Source organism: Schistocerca americana, chromosome 2 (assembly GCF_021461395.2).
Source record: "Schistocerca americana isolate TAMUIC-IGC-003095 chromosome 2, iqSchAmer2.1, whole genome shotgun sequence".
NCBI lineage: Eukaryota > Metazoa > Arthropoda > Insecta > Orthoptera > Acrididae > Schistocerca > Schistocerca americana.
Window position 1 is genome coordinate 1,097,532,253 of NC_060120.1, and position 19,680 is coordinate 1,097,551,932.

A 19,680-nucleotide genomic window follows, 5' to 3' on the forward strand; every position below is an offset into this window, starting at 1 on the left:
ACGTGAGGCAATACTGACCCTACGACTTATCTTAGAAGAAAGATTAAGGAAAGGCAAACCTACGTTTCTAGCATTTGTAGACTTAGAGAAAGCTTTTGACAATGTTGACTGGAATACTCTCTTTCAAATTTTAAAGGTGGCAGGGGTAAAATACAGGGAGCAAAAGGCTATTTACAATTTGCACAGAAACCAGATGGCAGTTATAAGAGTCGAGGGGCATGAAAGGGAAGCAGTGGTTGGGAAGGGAGTGAGACAGGGTTGTAGCCTCTCCCCAATGTTATTCAATCTGTATATTGAGCAAGCAGTAAAGGAAACAAAAGAAAAATTTGGAGTAGGTATTAAAATCCAGGGAGAAGAAATAAAAACTTTGAGGTTCGCCGATGACATTGTAATTCTGTCAGAGACGGCAAAGGACTTGGAAGAGCAGTTGAATGGAATGGACAGTGTCTTGAAAGGAGGATATAAGATGAACATCAACAAAACCAAAACGAGGTTAATGGAATGTAGTCGAATTAAGTCGGGTGATGCTGAGGGAATTAGATTAGGAAATGAGACACTTAAAGTAGTAAAGGAGTTTTGCTATTTGGGGAGCAAAATAACTGATGATGGTCGAAGTAGAGAGGATATAATATGTAGACTGGCACTTGACTAAAAGAAGGGATTGGTTGGTAGGACATGTTCTGAGGCATAAAGGATCACAAATTTAGCATTGGAGGGCAGCGTGGAGGGTCAAAATCGTAGAGGGAGACCAAGAGATGGATACGCTAAGCAGATTCAGAAGGATGTAGGTTGCAGTAGGTACTGGGAGATGAAGGAGCTTGCACAGGATAGAGTAGCATGGAGAGCTGCATCAAACCAGTCTCAGGACTGAAGACCACAACAACAACAAAACCAAATTGACCTTTAAAACCCTGATAATCGTCATTTGAACTTTCTTCTTTCTCATTGTCTTTTTCTTCTTCTTCTTCCTATTCATCATCATCATTGTCTTCTTCATATATTAGATGGTCTTCACTGCCTTCGAGAGGATTACTTATGCCACACTTTGACCGTAATGTCTTTTCTCACTCTAGGCCATTACTGTTTTATTCACTGACACTCTTGTTTGATTGTATGTCATTTTAAAGCTCCCTCTGGCATGAATTCACGGTGAGTTTTATCCATCATCCATTTGTTCCATTCTTCTCTTATACACACATTAAATAGTTTATTTATCGAGACATCAAGAGGTTGCAGTTGTGAAGTAAGTCCTCCCAGCTCTGTATTCTCCCATCTCAATTCCTCTTTCACAGAATTTTTCAAATGACTATTAAATTGATCTAGCACAATAAAAGAACTCTCCTTCAATATAGCACATTTCCTTCTCTCCCATACTCTGGTTGACCATAATTTTATACTAGCCTCATCCATCCAACCTTCCTCACGTACATCAACAACAGCATCTGGTGGTATTTCAGAAGTTTGTGGCATTATTTTGTGCTTGAAAATCATCACTGGATTAAGTTTAGTACCATCAGCTAAGCATGAAAGGAAAAGAGTGTAGCGAATTTTTTCATGCCCTCTGGTTTTTATAGTTACAGTTTTAGCATCTTTCATGGAAACAGTTCTGTTATTCGGCATATCAAATGTCAGGGAAGTTTTGTCTGTATTCGCTGTTAGGCTTAGTTCCACACTGCTTTTCTTTTTATATTGAATAAGAAAGCAATGGAATGATAATATTCTCTCTTCATACTCTCATGGCATTTTCTGAGATATTTTGGTTTTGGTTGACATGGTAAGTTCATGATGTTTCTTAAACCTGTAGCACCAGTCACCTCCATCTTTAGAATCTGTTAAGTTTTGTAGCTCTAGCTTATGAGTGTGTATTTTGAATCATTTATTGGATTAATGCCATTTTGAGGGTGCCCTTGAATCCATTTCAATTCATAATCTTCTAATTTTGGCCATTTTGCATTCACCCTTCTATTTGCACATTTAGTCTTCCTCATTTGTTTCAGTTCTTTTCTACTATTCTGCCAACCACAAATGGTTTTTCTGATATTGTTTTATATTTATAGGCCATATCACATGAATACCTTTTATTTTTCTCCATTACAGAACTAGCTACTAACAAAAATATTGTACCATTACCGATAACACAAATCGCTTTCAATTCAAGTTCACCGGCACCATACACTGTAGTGCTGCATCATATTCTAGACAGTGCTCTGGATTTGTGATGGGTGGGCAGGAGGGAGATACTATTAGTAAGCTTGTAAATTGGCACATTGGAATGCTGCTGCTCCAAGTTGAATCTAATGTTGTCAGATAGGGATAGGTTCCCTGTGGCATTGAATATATGGTCATTTTTAAGACTGGCGGAAATTTTAAATCAAACATTGGACATTTTTATATTAATTTCGAGTATAAGATGGAAATAAATCCTGGAGGCAATTTTTCGAAGAAAAAAGTGTGTCTTGCATTTTGTAAAATTTGTTATTTAAGTTAAATTTGCTATTTAATCTTTTATCAGAATAATTTCATTTTGTTTCTGCCCTCACCCCTCCACTCTCTACTGCCTCCACTAATTCGGGCCAAGCATGCACTGTGTACTACCAGCGTTCACTCACCACATAGTTTAAACTGGCTACTGTTGTGCCTGCCACACAAGACAAAAGATGTTGAGCAGACAATCTCTGTGATGCCTCACAGATACTGTTCTTCTTACCAATAATTCACTACTAACTGTTCTCTGAGATGGGTTAGAGCTTAACACAAAAGCAACAAGACTTGAACATTATCTCACTTGAGTAAAATATAATATAAATGGAGAAATATATTACACATAAGGAAAATGCCTACTACTCATTATAGTGAAAAGGAAAAAAAATTATAATTAAATTTTTTTCCTGTGTTAACTGCATTTTCTCAAATTGAACTAACTATTTTCAAAGAAAATCACAAGAAATAGAACTATTATAACATGTTGTCTGTAGGTCATTTAGAAGGGACATCAAGCTGTGCACTCAGGACTAAGAACATTTATTTGAACTCCTCACGTAAATGAACATTCCACCACCATAACCTCCATCTCAGCCTAGCTCATCATGTACAGTATGTTGCATCCATCCCTAAAGCTTTGAATATCTGTAGGTCCCTAACTAAAATTTATAAATATTTCATGTAAATCAACTTTGTACATATTTTGTTTAAATGCATTAGCAACAAGAGAGGCAAAATGTTATATTAAGAAAGTTATAGCACATTGTTATAACTTTCACAAAACTAAATAAACTATGTTCATAGCTCTGGAGAAATTGCAATGTTTTTTTTACATTTACCTATCTCAACAAATATTTCTTTCACTTGTAATTTTGTTACGTTACAGAAACAAATGCCTTATCTGAAACACCTTACATCTTATTTCCAAAAAGACACATAAATAATAATACAAGGACGAGGACCAAAGTCAAGGTGTAATTGCCAGTACTATCAGTAAGAAGGAGAACTTTTAACAAGCTAAACTGCACAATACACACAGACAGAATTACTCAAAAAAAAATGTAAGAAACTAATGAACCTGGAAATGCTTTGCAACAGCTATATATGAGTGGGAATTGGACATCCACCCTAATTTCCCCATCCCCTCTACTCCTTCTCCCATCTATCTTAGTCTATCAACTTTCCCCCATTCCCTGTATATTTCTCACCACACACTCACTCTATCCATTGCATCCTCCCTCATCTCTCTGCCTACGTTGTCCTTTATATCCATTTCCACCCCATTTCTCTGTGTATTAGCCCCTCCCCTCTCTGACCTTATTTATTGTTACTGCAAACAGAACTTTGACAGGGAGTAGAAGTCAAAATGAACAGGGAAATCAGTTGGAATCGTTAGTACACAGTGTATAAGAGAGACTTTTCCAACTGCTTGACATGTGAGGATAGTAGCTATAATGACAGTATTTATCACAGTTTTAACCTACAAACAAGCAGGATTATAAAGTTAGCCATAAAAACAACTTATTTATTTTCTGTTAAAAATGACTGCAAAAAGGAAAACCAAATCACACATTTTCGCCGCGAAGCTTAGCGCGTTCTTTCTTGCAGCTAATTTAACAGAAAGTGTTTATTGTATAATATGTCTATATCTCCAGTGGTTTAGTCTGTGCATTATTAGTCAGTCAGTCATCCAGTCAGTTGGTCAAGAAGGGATTTGTCAAATTTTGTCTTTTTGTCCATAGAGAAAATGAGTAGTGCTGATGTTTTACCAACTCTTAAGTATGCCACATTCAACTTTCCATGTGGAACCCATGGTGTTCAAGGTTTATTCAATATAGTTCCAATGACTGGTCTTGTGATTACTGAATTTTGAGACTTAATTTCTGCGATATGTTTGTGTATGTGATGTGTGACTGCATTTAATAGACAATGTAGTCGCACTGCATACGCTTTGGTTTTATACTTCACATTTCTCAACAACACAGATAACAAACAAAACAAATGTTCATTATTATTTTTGGTGCTATGAAAACATAATATATTGTAATTTTTATCTGGTACAAACTAACAGCATATGGACAGATGTGGACAATTTCACAGATTTTTGCACTCAGGCTGCCATGTAATTGTCACTTATTTAGGTCTTTCACATACATATGTTGGTTGATATATCATAGCACTTTTGCAACCTCATTATGGAGATTCAGACTCTACTTGAGGGGGCAATGTGAACGATCTGGGGAGGGGAAAAAAAAAAAAATTGACTTTACAATGGGGATTACCTTGCAGGTCAATCAGATAAATCTGTACATGCACTAGGGCACTTTCAACTGGAACATTAAACTGTCTACTGTCTAGAATACAGCTCTTACGATCTTCCACAAGTAACGAGTGTGTCGGGGTGGGACACTATGAATGTAATGTGTGTACATACAAGGTGAGAATGTGGGTCTCGTGGGAGGCGTGCGCGAGATAGTCACTGCAGTCGCACTATCCCCTGTGCCCTTGGTGGCTCAGATGGATACAGCGTCTGCCATGTAAGCAGGAGATCCCAGGTTCAAGTCGCGGCGGGGCACACAGTTTCACCTGTCCCTGTCGATATATATCAACACCCGTCAGTATCTGAAGGCATTAAATTACTTCTAATTTCATCGTAATTATTGGCTCTTTCACTGTCAGCTAAATCTTTAAATGCTTTATCTCCACAGTAATCATACCAAATTTCCAGCACCTGTTGATTATGCAGCTGAATAATACATAATGAAAATTCTCACGCTTGTCTTCTGTCTTTCCCAAACAATTTTCAAGGCTTGTGATGATAGATAGCTAGACTGCCCCTTTCTGTGCAGACAGCCATGAGATCTGTGTATGTCCTTCCCACCATAAACAAGTAGCAAAGGGAAAATAGCACTGACACCACAATTCAGCCAAACTGAAGGTAATTGTGCCAACTGAAAACTGCCGTACTACAATACTAAATGAAATACTGTGCTGTATCAGGCACTTCTGAGATGGACTGAGGAAAGACGAGACAGATGTAGCCTCAGCCCACACACTCTGCTAGTGTGAAGTTTGGCGTGCCGTAGTCAGCCCTGGAATGAAATGTAGTTACTTCTGTCACGTAACCAAAGATTTCCTTCTCATATTGTTCTTATGTCTCTCATTATGAATTTTTAACACAAATATTAAGACGGGGTTGTGGAGACCAGTAATGTAAAGTTGATCCATATTTATAACCATTTGCATTTCTATCAATATTACGTTAATTCTTCACTGGACTTTCTTTCTTACAAACATCATTATACAAATCATGGAAACAAAATTACAATCTGAGAATGCACAGCATATGCATGACCAATAAATAGAAAATGAAATGTCTGTCCTCTAGGAAGTGTAAAAATACCTGAAACAATACAAAATCAGCCATGCTGGCAGCAAGGCGACCCACACTTCGTCTTCCGGAACCTCCGACACCGACAAGGAGTAGGTGACCACTGTCCTGCTGCAAGACTCGACTCACTCTTGATATGTGCTCAATGGCAAACTTAAACAGTACCAATGGCATTGGAGTCTGTGACATAATGTTGTACTGTTCCAGATAGTACACCATCTTCTTAGTAAGAAGTTGAAGGTCTTTCACCTACAAATAACACTCACACTAAGGTTTTAATTTTTACAAGTTACAGCTAAACAAATAAAAATTGACAAATTACTCGCATTACACCAATTTAAATACAATGGTTAAACAATTAATTACTCCTCCAATTCCTGCTGTTATGTTGTCATACATGCCCAAAATACACAAGTAAATGGTGAAGCTACACAGGGAAAGTTATTTACTTTATTGCACTTTTTCAGTCTTATGTACTAGTGAGAGACCCGATGCACTAGTGAGAGATAAGGCTTAATATTTAAAAAAAATGTTCACTGAGGGAACACAAAAGCTTCACATCTTTATAAATTCGTCTTAAATAGAGGTCCCAGGACCAGACAAATGTTTGCACAATTCTGGTTAGACAAATATACTCTGGCAGCCTATTCTACTGACCATGGGTCTATATTAATGGAATGAGATCAAGATAAAACCACAATTTTTGCCTAAATTGGAATAATATTTATTTGATGCAATTTATGTTGTCACAAGTTTAGGAAAAGAGAACAGCATGGAAATTAATGTGTGATGCATTTCAGATACCAAACAATTCAAGTTTTATGAGCACTAACTGAGTAATTTTCTAAATTGATCATTTGTTGCCAATTACAGTACTGAGTTGATATACTGAACACATTATAAATTTGCTTACAAAAATAAGCAAAAGACCAACAGATGCAGAGCAAATGAATATGTGAGATTAACCTTCTAGACCTCGAAATGGCATATTTTCCCTTCTACTCAATGACACTTTCTTCCTCATAATTCTCTTAAAGTATATCATTTATTTGACCCCTTTCACTCATTTCTATTATCTACCTTTGCTTCTACCGACTTTGCTACCCCACTGTTCTGCTCTAATATTCCTCACCCAATTTCCTCCAAGTTTTCATTCTTTTCCATATTCCCTATTATTGTTCTAATCTGAGTATTTCCCATCATCTTTTTAAGATTTAGGGAGTCTTTCACTCATGGATCACAATCTGCAACAGATTTCTTTTCTTTTACCTTTAGAAAATTTTCTTAGACTGATGTGTTTGCTAAAAGTTCCACTTCTAGTACCTTGTATTCTTCTATTACTCCATGATGTTGTGCCTAGGCAAGTTCAAGTTTGTGAAAATATTTTTGATGGGCCATTTACAATTTTCATCTGAACTACTTAGTTCCCCTACCCATATTTCCAAACAATGGAAAGTCCAGGATAGAATAACAACAACAATATTATAAAAAGGATAGATTGCTACTCATACAGATGAGATAATGACTCAGGAGACAGGCACTTTTCTCTCTCTCTCTCTGTGGCCAAACTCAGATAAAAACAAATTGAAAGGCGATGATCGTGGGTCACAGGATGGTTGGTGGTTATGCCTGAAAAGAAGGGGGAACAGCAGGTGTAACTGAATCATAGATACGAATGTGCAGTGTCTGTCCAAAAGAACACACACCACACAGAATCTGCAGTTGCAAAACATTATGTAAATTAAAGGAGGATCACTGCTGTCAGTTGCAGTGGGACATTATGAGGAATCAGTGGCAATGAGTGAAAATGTGTTCTGGACCAGGTTACAAACCCAATATCTCCTGATTACTAGGAAGGTGCAGTAAACACTGCACCATCCAGGGACAGCATTATCGCAACTGCATGGACTATCTCAGCATGCCTCATGGCCGATTCACACTCCCATATAATAACATATAATGTTTCACAGCTGCACATTCTGTGTGGTGTCTGTTCTTTCAGACAGGCACCACACTTTCACATGATTGATAAGCCTATCTGGGCAAAGGATCTCCTTTCTTCGAGTGCAAATGCACACAAATGTCTGACCTCCTGTGGGAATCTCTGGGTAGCGAACAGGAGTGTAGTGGACTGGGACTGGGGATAGGTGTCACTCTGTGGGAGTGTGAATTGGCCATGAGGTGTGCCAAGATAGTCCATGGAGTTGTGACAATGCTGTGTCCCAGATGGTGCAGTGGTTATCGCAACTGCCTTGTAAGAAGGCGATACCGGGTTTGAATCCTGATCCAGTACATATAATATAAGTGAATCACCTTAGGTTAGAATGTGTATGCTGGAATAAAGGAAGAGAGAGAGGTAGACAGGGACAGTTGGTAAGGTCAAGGTTCAACAAGTTGGTGTGGTAAAGGAACATACAGAAAATAGCATGCAAAAACATGCAAGAGTGAGGAAGCAAGTGTGATCAATTTCAAGGTCTAGGAATAATTATATTGGCAGGAAGAATGTGGGACAAGAGGTGCTGCACCAACCATTTGAATAGTTACGTAGGCATGTGGCATGGATGAGACCATTGCCACAGTGTGTCTCATAAGTCAAAGTGCGTGTGGTTTGGAATGTGACAGATTAAACAATGGAAAGAAGAGAGTGAAAAGGACAAACAATGAGTAAAGTAATGTATTAGAGAACAGCAGTGGGTTGGGTGATGGAAGAAATGCCATTAGGCAGAATCAAACAATGAAAAGTCCAGGATGGAATAACAACAATATTATGAAAAGAATTGATTCTTACTACCCACATAGAGGAGATATCAAACTGCAGACACGCCACAGATTGTCAAATGAAGGGTAGCGGTTTGAAGGGCAGAGGGAAAAAAGTGCCAAGGCAAGCACCAAGGGAGAAAAACCTCTGTGGTAGTTAGGTCAGGTAGTAAGAGCAGTAGCGGAAACTTGCTGACTGCGATAGGTCATGCAAGGATGGGTTTAGTTAGCAGTGGGTATCATGCAAGAGCATACCATGTCAAGCCATATGTTTGTCATAAGAGATCAGTCAGTGACAGTGCTACAGAACGGTGTGCTGCAGTTCAGATTGTTAGAGCTCCCTGCCATGCTGCGTCAGTGGTGACCTGTCATGGGGGGTGGCCCAGGTTGCCCATCAGCAGCCTGTGGGCAGTGGGAGCTGTCTTCTCTCCTTACAGTTGCATCTTCATTTGGTGGCACTTACAGTGCCATTGTCGTGGCTTCTCGGTTTGCGCCTTGTCTCCAGGAGAGCCGTCACTGGTGAAAGCCAGGCAGCCGTGCCAGTTTTCCTCATGTGACCCATCACAGTCAGCACAAGCTGGCGCCTCTTCTAGTCGTCTGCCACAGGCATGAGTGTCGTGTGCGCTGGTGCACTTTACGCACCACGGTGAGTTGCGACAGTATTTTGCCACATGCCCTTCAGCAGAGCACCTGAAGCACTGTGGCTTACAGTCCATGCCTAGGGGGAGAGCTTCAGCGGTCACAGGAAAGCGTAAGAGCTTCTTTATCCCGAAAATGTCACTGCCATCCATCACAGTTCCCACTACAATGATGTACAGCAGCGGCCTCTTCTTATTTGTCTGGTTATGCAGCTTAGTAGTTGCACACCAGAATCCGGCACATGACAGACGCTCTTGGACTGTCTTTTCATGACAGATCCAAGGCAGCCCTCTGATCAGGGCCATCTACATCTACATGGATACTCTGCAAATCACATTTAAGTGCCTGGCAGAGGTTTCATCAAACCACCTTCACAATTCTCTATTATTCCAATCTCGTATAGCGCGCAGAAAGAATGAGCACCTATATCTTTCCGCATGAGCTCTGATTTCCCTTATTTTATCGTGGTGATCATTCCACCCATTGTAGATCAGTTTCAACAAAATATTTTCACATTTGGAGGAAAAAGTTGGTGGTTGAAATTTTGTGAGAAGATTCCATCACAACGATAACACCTTTCTTTTAATGATTTCCAGCCCAAATCCTGTATCATTTCTGTGACACTCTCTCGCATATTTCGCGATAATACAAAACATGCTGCCTTTATTTGAACTTTTTCGATGTACTCTGGCAGTGCTATCTGGTAATGATCCCACACTGTGCAGCAGTATTCTAAAAGAGGACGTACAAGCGTAGTGTAGGCAGTCTCCTTAGTAGGTCTGTTACATTTTCTAAGTGTCCCGCCAATAAAACGCAGCCTTTGGTTAGCCTTCGACACAACATTTTCAATGTGTTCTTTCCGATTTAAGTTGATCGTAATTGTAATACCTAGGTATTTAGTTGAATTTACGGTTTTTAGATTAGACTGATTTATCGTGTAACCGAAGTTTAATGAGTTCCTTTTAGCACTCATCTGGATGATCTCATACTTTTCGTTATTTAGGGTCAACTGCCACTTTTCGCACCATTCAGATATTTTTTCTAAATCGTTTCGCAGTTTGTTTTGATCTTCTGATGACTTTATTAGTCGATAAACAACAGCGTCATCTGCAAACAATCGAAGACGGCTGCTCAGATTGTCTCCCAAATCACTTATATAGATAAGGAACAGCAAAGGGTCTATAACACTATCTTGACACGCCTGAAATCACTGCTGTTTTAGTCGATGACTTTCTGTCAATTACAACGAACTGTGACCTCTATGACAGGAAATCGCAAATCCAGTCACATAAATGAGACAATATTCCTTGAGCACGCAATTTCACTACGAGCTACATATGTGGTAAAGTGTCAAAAGCCTTCTGGAAATCCAGGAATAGAGAATCAATCTGAAATCCCTTGTCAATAGCTCTCAGCACTTCATGTGAATAAAGAGCTCGTTGTGTTTCACAGGAATGATGTTTTCTACACCCATGTTGACTGTATGTCAATAGACCATTTCCTTCCAGGTAATTCATAATGTTCGAACACAATATATGTTCTAAAATCCTGCTGCATATTGACATTAACGATATGGGCCCGTAATTTAGTGGATTAATCCTTGATTCTCGTGTTGATTCGGTACGGTTGTCTTCTCCACAGCAGGTAGGTGAACAATGTGGGTGGCCACAGTGCTCTTCACTGTGCGTCGGTCAGCTACGCTTGCTGCCTACAGCTGGACGATGGCGTCTTGTCTTAGCCAAGGGACTCTGCTACTACTTCTTCCCTTCAGCAGCTGGTTATGACATCATATATCTCTGTCGACAACCCTCTGCTGCACTGAATGTACAGGGGGGGAACAGTTACACGACGCTCTTCGCATTTCTGTTCCACATTCCTGCAGGGTTGCGGTGTCGAAGGCTTCTTCTCCGTGTCTGCCCTCTACTTCTGCCCGCTTCTGCCCATTCTGTGACGCAAAGACATGACAATTTTGCTGTGTTGTAATAACGATGGATGACAATTTGCTTAGCGACACATCACAGTCCAAATACAGCTTCACAGCTCTTCTTCACCAGTGATGCGCGTGCCTCCACTGCTTGAGTGCAACTGCTTCCCCTATCCCATCAGGGCCTGGGGCACCTGTGAAAGAAGGCGTGTCATACATTAATTCTCTGGCAAACACTGCACAGCTTTTTATGTCGGTATGACTACCAACAAGCTGTCCAACAGGATGAAAGGCCAGCAGCAAACTGTTGCCAAGTACAAAGTTGACCGCCAGGTGGTACAACATGCAGCAGTGGCCACTTCACAACTTGGGTGGTCTGGATTTTTCTTTCCACCACCAGCCATGAACTATGCACATAGGAGTTATCCTTCCAGCACACCCTTTACTCCCATAATTGTCCTGGTCTCAATCACTCTGTAAACCTTCTATGTTCGCATCTTCCACCCAAAAGTTTCTCCTTCCTCTGACCCATCACCTCCCTCCCAATTTATGTGCCCACGTCATCTGCAGCATGTGTCACTGCTCACTGGCCCATATAACAGTGCATCACACACCTAGTCCTTACACCTGTCTCATATTCCTAGCCAGCAAAGCGACAGCCTCTCTCTAAGCCATTTGTCAAATACCCCCAACCCCTCTCCCTGCCTCCCACCACCCACTACCAACTCTATCTGACACTGCCTGCACCACAAATAACCCATCAACTGAAATACAGCAGACAGGTTCATAGGTGTGTGTGTGTATGCGCGGGAGGAGGGGGGTGGGGGGTGGGGATGCATGCACACTTTATCTCGTAAAAGGTTGAATCTGAAAAGTAGCACGTTTTCTTTCTTTTGTGCGCCTATCAGCAACTCAACATTTCTGCTTTTTGATGAGTGCTTTCTTTTCATCCAAAATATCATGTTTTTCATGATTATCTGTTGTCTGCTGTTCACTAAAAACCAAATTTTATTTTTATATTTGTGTTTGGTTCTTTCATATTAGAAAACACATTAAAAAGTTTTGAATAACATTATACTCATCCACAAAGTAAATATACCTCATCATAAATTTTTGGGTCTGCGTCAGGTTCCATGTAATTACCAAAAAAGAGATTCCGCAAATGTTCATCTGTCAGATCAGTCTCTCCTTCTGGAATTAGAGATGCACAGACTTGGTGCATGTGCTGTCTGAAGTTATTGTAGAGTGAATTCCTGACAATTCCAAACAGCTTTTTCCTGTAAATAAAACAATTATTAAAGATATTAGTTGTCTTAAATATGAAAGGAGAAATCACATTCTACACAAAAAGCAGTTTTCTTAAATTCATCAGGACATATGTCTTACCGAGTTATAAATAACGGTTTATTCTGTAACTTCTTGTGTACGCACTATCATTCTCAATCTGCACTAATTTCATTGTTAACTTTTCACAATTTATCATAAATGTATAAATTCTGAAGGAAAAAAAATATTACTTGGCACTACAAGTACTATGAACAAGTGAGAGAAGGTAAGATATTTGAATTAATACAAATTAAAATCTACCTTAATTCCTCCTAGTCTCAATGTCATGCTAATATACAAAACAACAATGAAGGAAAAACAATTTTTTTTCAGTAGGGTACACCAACTTATATTTGGCATAGTGAATGATTTGCCAGAGTCATGAGATATAATCAGCTCCAATGGTATCAGTGTGTATATTAGCATCAACAACAACACTCACATAGAACGTGGCCAATGTAATACTATCCCATTCAAAAGTATCCTTTTCATGGATACTCCATAGAGGACAACAGGTTGTTAGTTCACAATGACAACCCAACTTTTGTCACTGTATAAGATTAGGACTCACAGGTGAACAAAACAGTCTTACTCTGATCTGCAGCACTGTCTCAGCATGCATACTGCAAATGTTCCCAAAGATGAAGAGCTGTTTGATTAACTTATAGTGCATAAAAACAGCTAGTATCAATTGTCATAGACCTTAGCAATGTCTTCTGACTGTTGAACATGTGATAATATGTTATTGTCCCAGCTTATGAGCAGAGGGACAATCTGTTAGGGATCTGATGACTTTTGATTAAGGCTTATTGGACTGGCTATCTCAATGTCTTCTCCCCCTCACTACAACAACTACCACCTGTATTACAACTCATCTACTTTCCTAGCTGGCTGTTCTTCTACATTCTTCAGTCTCTCTATTTATATACCAATCCATTTCCTTAATATTTTCTATTTAATTTCTTTTTTCTTCTTTTAGTAACAAGCAAAACAAAATAAATGTGGTTTTAAAAATGTCGGAAGGAAGGTTACAATACTTATGCATAATAAAACAGGTGAGTAAAATTTACTAAAGCAAAAAATTGATTTTATTTTTGAATTCAGCACAAATGACACTGTCTTGTTGATTAACTGAACAATGTCAAAGTTCTACCAGTCATGTGCCTTTAAGTGAGTGAGGGCAGTCACCATACACATTAAATGTGGAAAGGTCACTTCCATTTGAACTGCACCAAAAATATACGAACAATTTGGAGATGTTGATATAATATGAACTAGAAAATTTACTGTCAAATAGTTAGACAACAGAGGGTGATTAACTGGTTTATTTGTGAAGGGTGCAAGTAATTACACACAAAATCAGTAGGTACATCAGTACCTACAATGTAAGTTAGTAGCACCTGTTGTCAGGCTGTATTACCATTTTGACAATTATTAAGGCTACCGTGAATTGTTACAGTGTAAAAGTTTAGTTTGGAAAAGCAATATAGCAATCTCAAACTTCAATGTGAAAGTGGAGTTAAATGTAACTGCTAAAATCTGGTTGGTTACAGGTATAGTTAGAAAGTGTGTTACTTATGAACACAACAAACAAAGTAAATTGTATGAATTGTTAACCATTCAAAGCGCTCACTTAAAATTGAAGAACTTTAAGATTTGTGCAGAAAGAGATATGTTTTTATTTTCGAAACAGGACTAGGTTTCATACAAAGCATGTTCTCTCCATTCACCATCCAATACCTGTGTATAATTTCCACACAGAAAATTAAGTATACAAAAATACAGTAGGATGAAGGTAACAGTACATCCCACAATGTGGTTGGCATGTATCTATTATGATTTCTTAGAACTGAACAATAGTACATGTGTCTGCAGCTCGTGGTCTCGCGGACGTGTTCTCGCTTAGGTCTGGAATTTGTACAGGCACTGATAACCGTGCAGTTGAGGGCCCCACAAACCAAACATCATCATCATCATCATCAATAGTACATGTACGCTAGACAAAGAAATAATAAGCTCAACTCTAATTTACTGAGGGGAATGAATTGTCTGGTTAAATCTGTCAAATGGGAAGATGTATAGGACAGGTCTGTATCTAAGTCCTTTTCAACAATATGAGCCATGAGTGAAGGCACAGAGGCAGAATGAGGGTGGATGAGGATATGGTGTACATCAGGTGAGTGGCAGAAAACCACTGCAGGAGGACTGTGAACGATAGTGCAGAGAATATTCCAGAGTTCGAGTCAAGAACAGCTGCCAACATGAGTAACTTAGAAGTAGATATCCTTGGAGAAGTGAAGTGACTTAAGCCACTTAATAAAAGGTTCAGAGTATCCCAATGCAATAGCTCCATACTTTACAATCATATACAACCAATCATTTGGTGAAAGATCCATGCCAAAGACTGGAAAGTTGCACAGTTTACACCAATATACAAGAAAGGTACTAAATTACGGGCCCATATCATTAATGTTTATAGCTTTCCAAAAGGATTTTGACACTGTACCTCACAAGTGGCTTGTAGTCAAACTTCTCAGTTACATGATTGGCTTCCAATCTGCTGTCAGAGAGGTCACAGTTTGTAGTAACTGAGTGAAAGTCATTGAGTAAAACAGAAATGATTTTTGGCATTCCCCAAGGTAGCGTTATAGGCCCTTTGCTGTTTCTTATCCATATAAATGATTTGGGAGACAATCTGAGCAGCTGTCTAGGGTTGTTTGCAGATCATGATATCGTTTAACACCCAGTAAAGTCATCAGAAGATCAAAACAAATTGCAAAATGATTTAGAAAAGATATCTGCATGGGGTGAAAATTGACAATTGACCCTAAATAATGAAAAGTGTGGTTCATCCACATGAGTGCCAAAAGAATCCGTTAAACTTCCGTTACATGATAAATCAGTCAAATCTTAGGGCTGTAAATTCAACTAAATACTTAGGAATTGCAATTAAGAACAACTTAAATTGGAAGGAACACATAGAAAATGTTATGGGGAAGGCTAACCTAAGACTGCATTTTATTGGCAGGACACTTAGAAGATGCAACAGTTCTACTAAAGAGCCTGCCTGCACTTTCCTTATCCATCCTCTCTTGGAGCACTGCTGCACAGTGTGGGATCCTTAACAGATATGATTAACAGGGTACAGTTAGAAAGTTTGAAGAAGAGCAGCACATTTTGTATTATTGAGAAATAGGGGAGAAAGTGTCACTGACGTGATAATCTGGGGTGGACATCATTAAAAAAAGGCATTTTTCGTTGTGGCAGAATCTTCTCACAAGATTTCATTCAGCAACTTTCTCCTCCGAATGCACAAACATTTTGTTGATGCTTACCTACAAAGGAAGAAACAATCATCAAAATAAAATAAGGGAAATCAAAGCTCTTTTTTTTCTTTTTTTTCCCAGTGCACTGTCAGAGATTGGAATAATTGAGAATTGTGAAGATGGTTCGATGACCCCTCTGCCAGGCACTGATTTGCAGAGTATCTATGTAGATGTAGATATTTCACATTTGAGGGCATGAGAGGTAGTAAAAATCTGGCACAGAATGAGATTGAGGTGCTCCAGACATGGGTGGCACTGAGTCATAGAGGGGTACCCACTGACTGTGGGTATGTGAAGGACGGTATCTGACTGGGAGACAACGTACAGGAGATGTGTTTTTGGACAAGGTGGGAAGGGTAATTTCAGTTGCTCCCACTGCCTCTCAGCCCATCACGTTCCCTCACACTTGCCCTGCTATACCTTGCCCTGCCCATCACACACCCCTTCTGCACCCTCATTGCCTGTCCCAGTCAAGCTTCCTCCACACTATACTGGGGTCACACTGCCCAGAGATGAGAGCGTCCATGTAATGTATGGATGGGGGTTTCTTTATCCCAGGAAGGACTTTGTCCTAAAGCTGACTAATACCAACAGTAGAAACAAATATCGAAAACTCAGGATGGAATGTAACAATATTGAAGAGGATGGTTGCTACTCACCGTATAACATAGACACTGACTCGCAAATAGGCACAACAAAAAGACTATTGGAAAGTCAGCTTTCAGCCAATAAGGCCTTCGTCAAAAACAGACAACACATACACGCACACACTCAGCTCACACACACATGATTGCAGTCTCTGGTAGCTGAGGCTACAGGACTCCATCAGCTGTCTGATTCATCTCTTCCAAAAAATCAAACCAAGGTATATCCAGAATGGAATATAACAATATTATGAAGAGGCTAGTTGCTAGTCACCATATAGCAAAGCCGCTGAGTCATAGATAGGCACATTATTATTATAGTATTAGCAGCCAACAGTCTACTTTTAAATGTGCCTGCCAGCTGTCCAGTACCACCTGCACACAGTGATTTCCAAATCTATCCTAATTCACACTGTCATTGTTATTCCATCCTGCATTTTCAAGTGTAATGTAAACATTCAATAAATTTTTGTTTATTATAAGAAGATGTCACAGGTGTGGTGAAACGACACCAAACCGGCAGCTGTGTCCATGCAGATTAGCCTTGAGAAGACTCATAAACCCTGGGCATAGACTACCAGTCACTGAAGGGATGCCAAAATGCTGAAAAAACTACTTCATCATCATCTTATGATGCGTATTAATTATGCACTAGATATTCAGTTGAGTTCTGTCTGCTGTAATATGCAGACCAGTAACAATTAATTCCACATAAAATAATTTTTCATTTAATAGATTTTAACTCTTATTATTAATTAAACATCTTCAGGATGATATGAAAAAGACATAGCAGAAGTTGCAGAACATTAAAAGTGGCTGTAAGTTAAACTGAATTGCTTCTCCAGCACAAGTCACAACTTATGAGACAGGGTAAAACCCTTGGGAAACATTAGTGTGCGTGTTTGGGTATGAATGAAGTTGTGAATGAGAGACTTTGAAAAGACAGTTGGCTCAGAAGTTAGTGAAGTATCTGTGGTGTTATGCATTCCTTCACATTCCTTGGTTGGTTAAATGTTGAATGGATATCTTACATTAATCAATGGCAGAAATAGAAGAAATGATGGGTGAGGGAGAACTTGGTTCAAATGGCTCTGAGCACTATGGGACTTAACGGCTCAGGTCATCAGTCCCCTAGAACTTAGAACTAGTTAAACCTAACTAACCTAAGGACATCACACACATCCATGCCCGAGGCAGGATTCGAACCTGCGACCGTAGCGGTCACGCGGTTCCAGACTGAAGCGCCCAGAACCGCTCGGCCACCCTGGCCAGTCGAGGGAGAACTGCGCGACTGACGAGAGGGCTGAGAGCCAGACTTTCTGTCTAATACATACTGTCCTATCCACTAAGTACATTCTGACTTCCCAAACACACACACACACACACACACACACACACACACACACACACACACACACATACACACCAGGAAGGAGCACTGTGTGATTGTAAGAGTGAAATTATTAATATATTGCTGAAAAGATTAATTAATGAGTAAGAAACTGCAATAAATGTGTATCACAATGTCAAACTGTTTTTCTATATTTTGCCTTCTTAATTGATTTTGGGTAATATAATGTAAAAGTCCTAACTTGACTCTTAACCCTTGAGCAGGTGTGCTATATTTTGTAACAAGAACGAGCGCGCAGTGCACTTTGTACACACGTGTTCGTATGTTACCAAGTTAAACAATGTATGAACAAAATTACACTTTAATGTTATTTTAATTAAACAATGATACAATAAACTAATATTATATGACCTAAATCACTGTTTCCTGAAACAATAGAAAATCTTTCATCGTATAACTCTGTTGCCATACACAAGTGTTACTCCACACTATTGACCCACTTGAAGCAGTAAACAGCACAGTTGCATCAGATCCCTGACAACTGCTTATTTCATTACTAATTATCTTGTAGATAACTGCCTCATTTTGGGACTGTGGTGTTAGCTCAGAATCTGGATCATTTCCTTGCAATGATCACAGATTTTTTTCTCACCTAGCTCGCTATTTTTTTTGTATCACTGCTGCTCACTTGGACAACAGAACTTATTACTATGTCAGCTGAACCAATAACGAAGGAATAGTTATGAGCTCACAATTGTAAAACAACAATGGGATAGTACAAACCAATGTTATTTGTGAGTGCTGCACTTTATACACAGGCGCGCCTGCGTGAGGGTTGAAATCCAATACTAAATGTTCTACAACATGTTTTCCTTGCCATAATCACAATGATGGTAAATTTAATAGTTTTAAAGTCCATTTCACTTAGATAAAAGATTTTTGCTGATTCCATGAGTCTCTAATCGAACAGTTCTTTAACTTTACCACCTGTTTTATGTCATACATGCCCCATAACTAGGTTTGCTCACTCTGAGTTTTCACCACCACTTTATCCATCCATTTATGAATTTTCTTTCACCCTGAGAACTGCTTTTGCATGCAACATTATTAAGTTGGCTGTAAACAGTACTTGAGTCAGTCACTACTGTGGAAAGGGCACAATAGTGATTCAGGGTCATTGTTTGCACAGTGATTGGAGGGATTGTTGTTACATTTATCTCACCTGTCGTCTGTGTCCACCAGACGATCGTAGAAGACTCGATATGTTTCGTGTATCCATAAACGCATGAGCTTATCAGATTCTGACATGTTACTGCTTGGAACTAAAAGGACACCTCTTATTACTCGTGAAAAATCTCGCAAATTAAATGTGTAGTGAGATTTTGTAGGAGTTGGAAGAAAATTTGTTGTCGCTTCATGGTAAACTTCAATTGTAGCATCCACAAGACTCTGTAATAAAAAGTTTGAAATAAGACATATAAAAACACTACCACATGAACTATACTCGTCAATAAACTACAATAACCATATCATACATCCATAAATTCTTTGACTTCAGATACTTCATTAACTAAACAAATGTCTGACAAGAAAGATGAATAAGGAAGGACCAGCAAAAGAAAATAAGTAAATTTGATCTGGAAATACAAAATCATTTTTCAGTTTTTTATACTACAACATATAATACATACTCTGCACAGAAAGTGTAGTGCAAAGCAGAGGATACCACATGTTAGGGCTCCTTCTGCATGCACTGTCAATAGTCTACTCTTGTCTTCTCCAGCTCTATGGCAGCAATGTATAGGGGCCTTAAGAAACCTCTACATTTTTCACTTAAGAAT

General features: G+C 39.1%; 1 protein-coding gene across 1 annotated transcript in view; it reads right to left on the reverse strand.

The window, feature by feature from the left end:
• LOC124594696 (dynein axonemal heavy chain 3) overlaps nucleotides 1–19,680 on the reverse strand; it is a 1,186,267-nt gene that overhangs the window by 554,168 nt on the left and 612,419 nt on the right. The window contains exons 35-37 of the mRNA XM_047133063.1: nucleotides 19,062–19,288; nucleotides 12,292–12,469; nucleotides 5,885–6,121 (exon numbers count right to left, since the gene is read on the reverse strand). Coding sequence (XP_046989019.1) covers nucleotides 5,885–6,121; nucleotides 12,292–12,469; nucleotides 19,062–19,288 — 642 coding nt within the window. The remainder of the gene's footprint in view (nucleotides 1–5,884; nucleotides 6,122–12,291; nucleotides 12,470–19,061; nucleotides 19,289–19,680) is intronic.